Genomic DNA, 1,550 nt, shown 5'->3' on the forward strand with positions numbered 1-1,550 from the left:
CCCGGCCAGCCACCCCTCCCTCCAGCCACGCCACCCCCCCAGCCAGCCCCTGCCCCCCGCCGGCTGCCCAGCAGCCCCCTGCACTCACGAGACACGGGACACCCTAGCACCTCCAGGCGCATGCACAGGCTGCCATTCCAGGTGAGTGGGTAGACGCGGATGAAGCGGGCCACCACTGGCTCCGGGAGCTCGCTCAGCACGGGCGTGTCCTTGTCCACGTTCCCATGGAAGGTCTGGGGAGAGGCCGGCCTCAGAACAGCCCCCCACCCCTGCCTCAAGAGCCCACCCCCAGCCCCGACGCCGGGGCAGAGCCGCGAGCTCAGGGGCCCCCACCATTTCCTCGTAGCCGTTGGTGAACATCGTCCACGTCTGGCTGTCGTTGCTGAAGCCCACGAAGAAGGAGGTCACGAAGTCATCACTGGGGAGCAAACGGCGGTCAGGGCAGGCTGCTCTCCCTGCCCAGGTCCCGGGCACTCAGGAGTTGGCAGGGGTGTGTGGGGCTCGTCCCGGGCAGCAGGAGCGGCTCCCACGCCTGCTACGTGCCACGGGTGGGTGATCTGCTCATCCACGAGGATTGGGGGTGGCACGTCCTGCATGGGACGCAGTCCTGTGCCCGGAGCCATCCACCCCTCGCTAGGTGCCTGAGTCTGGCCGACGTACTGGATGCTGGAGTCACGGCCCTGGGTGATGATGCCTGTGAACTTGGTGGTCCTTCTGGTGTCTACCTCGATCCACTGTCTCTGAGCATCATCCTCAGCGCACCATGCCCCGTCATAGTAGTCATCCTCAGTGGCCCCGGCCTGTTGGGGGCGGTGCGGAGGATGAGCAGGTGGCAGAGCCCCCTGCCCAGTTGCAAGATGGGCGCATCCCAACACCCACCTGCATGTTGAGCCTGCCTCGCTGTGCCCCCAGGCCATGCCGGAGCATGGACGAGGCCCGGATCTGGTTGTCCTCGATACGGTGGGACTCCATCCCGATGGGGGGACACTCTAGAGACATGGCACCCAAGGCTGGTGGCCCACTGGCTCTGGCATTCCCTCCATGAAATCCAGAACGAGGAGCCCAGAGCCCACTCGAGCCCACATCGGGGGGCATGAGTCAGAGTACCTGTGCCCCCAGCCTGTCTTCCCCTCCCTGGGACTTAGCTTCCTCATCTGGAGAATGGGCGGATGACTCCAGCCCCAAAGGGCCACGGGGCTCACATGAAACTACAGGGCACAGCCGCCCCAGAGCTCAGCCCCTATGGGCACCATCTGCATCAGGGCCATCTGCACACCTGCCTTGTGCTGTGAGTTCTGTTCCCTGGGGTTAATCCCAGGGCAGAGATACCCCAGGACCTGTCCCTTCTGGGTCCCAAGAATTTAAGGGTGAGAAAGGGTTCTGGAGGCCTGGAGCATCATCAGGATTTCCAGGTTTGGGACCCACATGTGGCTCTAGATTATTTGCCTGGCACCCTTATCCTGCTGCCACTGCATGGACCCCAGCCCCCACACACCCCAGCCCCCCACCTCATCCCCCACCATCCCCCATCCCCCATATACACCAGCCCC

At 64.5% G+C, this 1,550-nt stretch overlaps 1 protein-coding gene across 1 annotated transcript; it reads right to left on the minus strand.

Moving 5' to 3' along the window:
- Positions 1-34: 34 nt before the first annotated feature.
- Positions 35-1,459, minus strand: LOC145719081 (adipocyte enhancer-binding protein 1-like; the record flags this gene model as incomplete). Its single annotated transcript, XM_081810607.1, has 4 exons — positions 880-1,459; positions 661-800; positions 334-418; positions 35-233 (listed from the first exon to the last, which is right to left on the minus strand). Coding segments are annotated over exons 1-4 (640 nt in total), but the record flags the coding sequence as incomplete, so codon positions are not given.
- Positions 1,460-1,550: the final 91 nt, after the last annotated feature.

This window comes from Leptonychotes weddellii, unplaced genomic scaffold, assembly GCF_054177405.1.
Source record: "Leptonychotes weddellii isolate Sample4059 unplaced genomic scaffold, ASM5417740v2 HiC_scaffold_29998, whole genome shotgun sequence".
Taxonomy (NCBI): domain Eukaryota; kingdom Metazoa; phylum Chordata; class Mammalia; order Carnivora; family Phocidae; genus Leptonychotes; species Leptonychotes weddellii.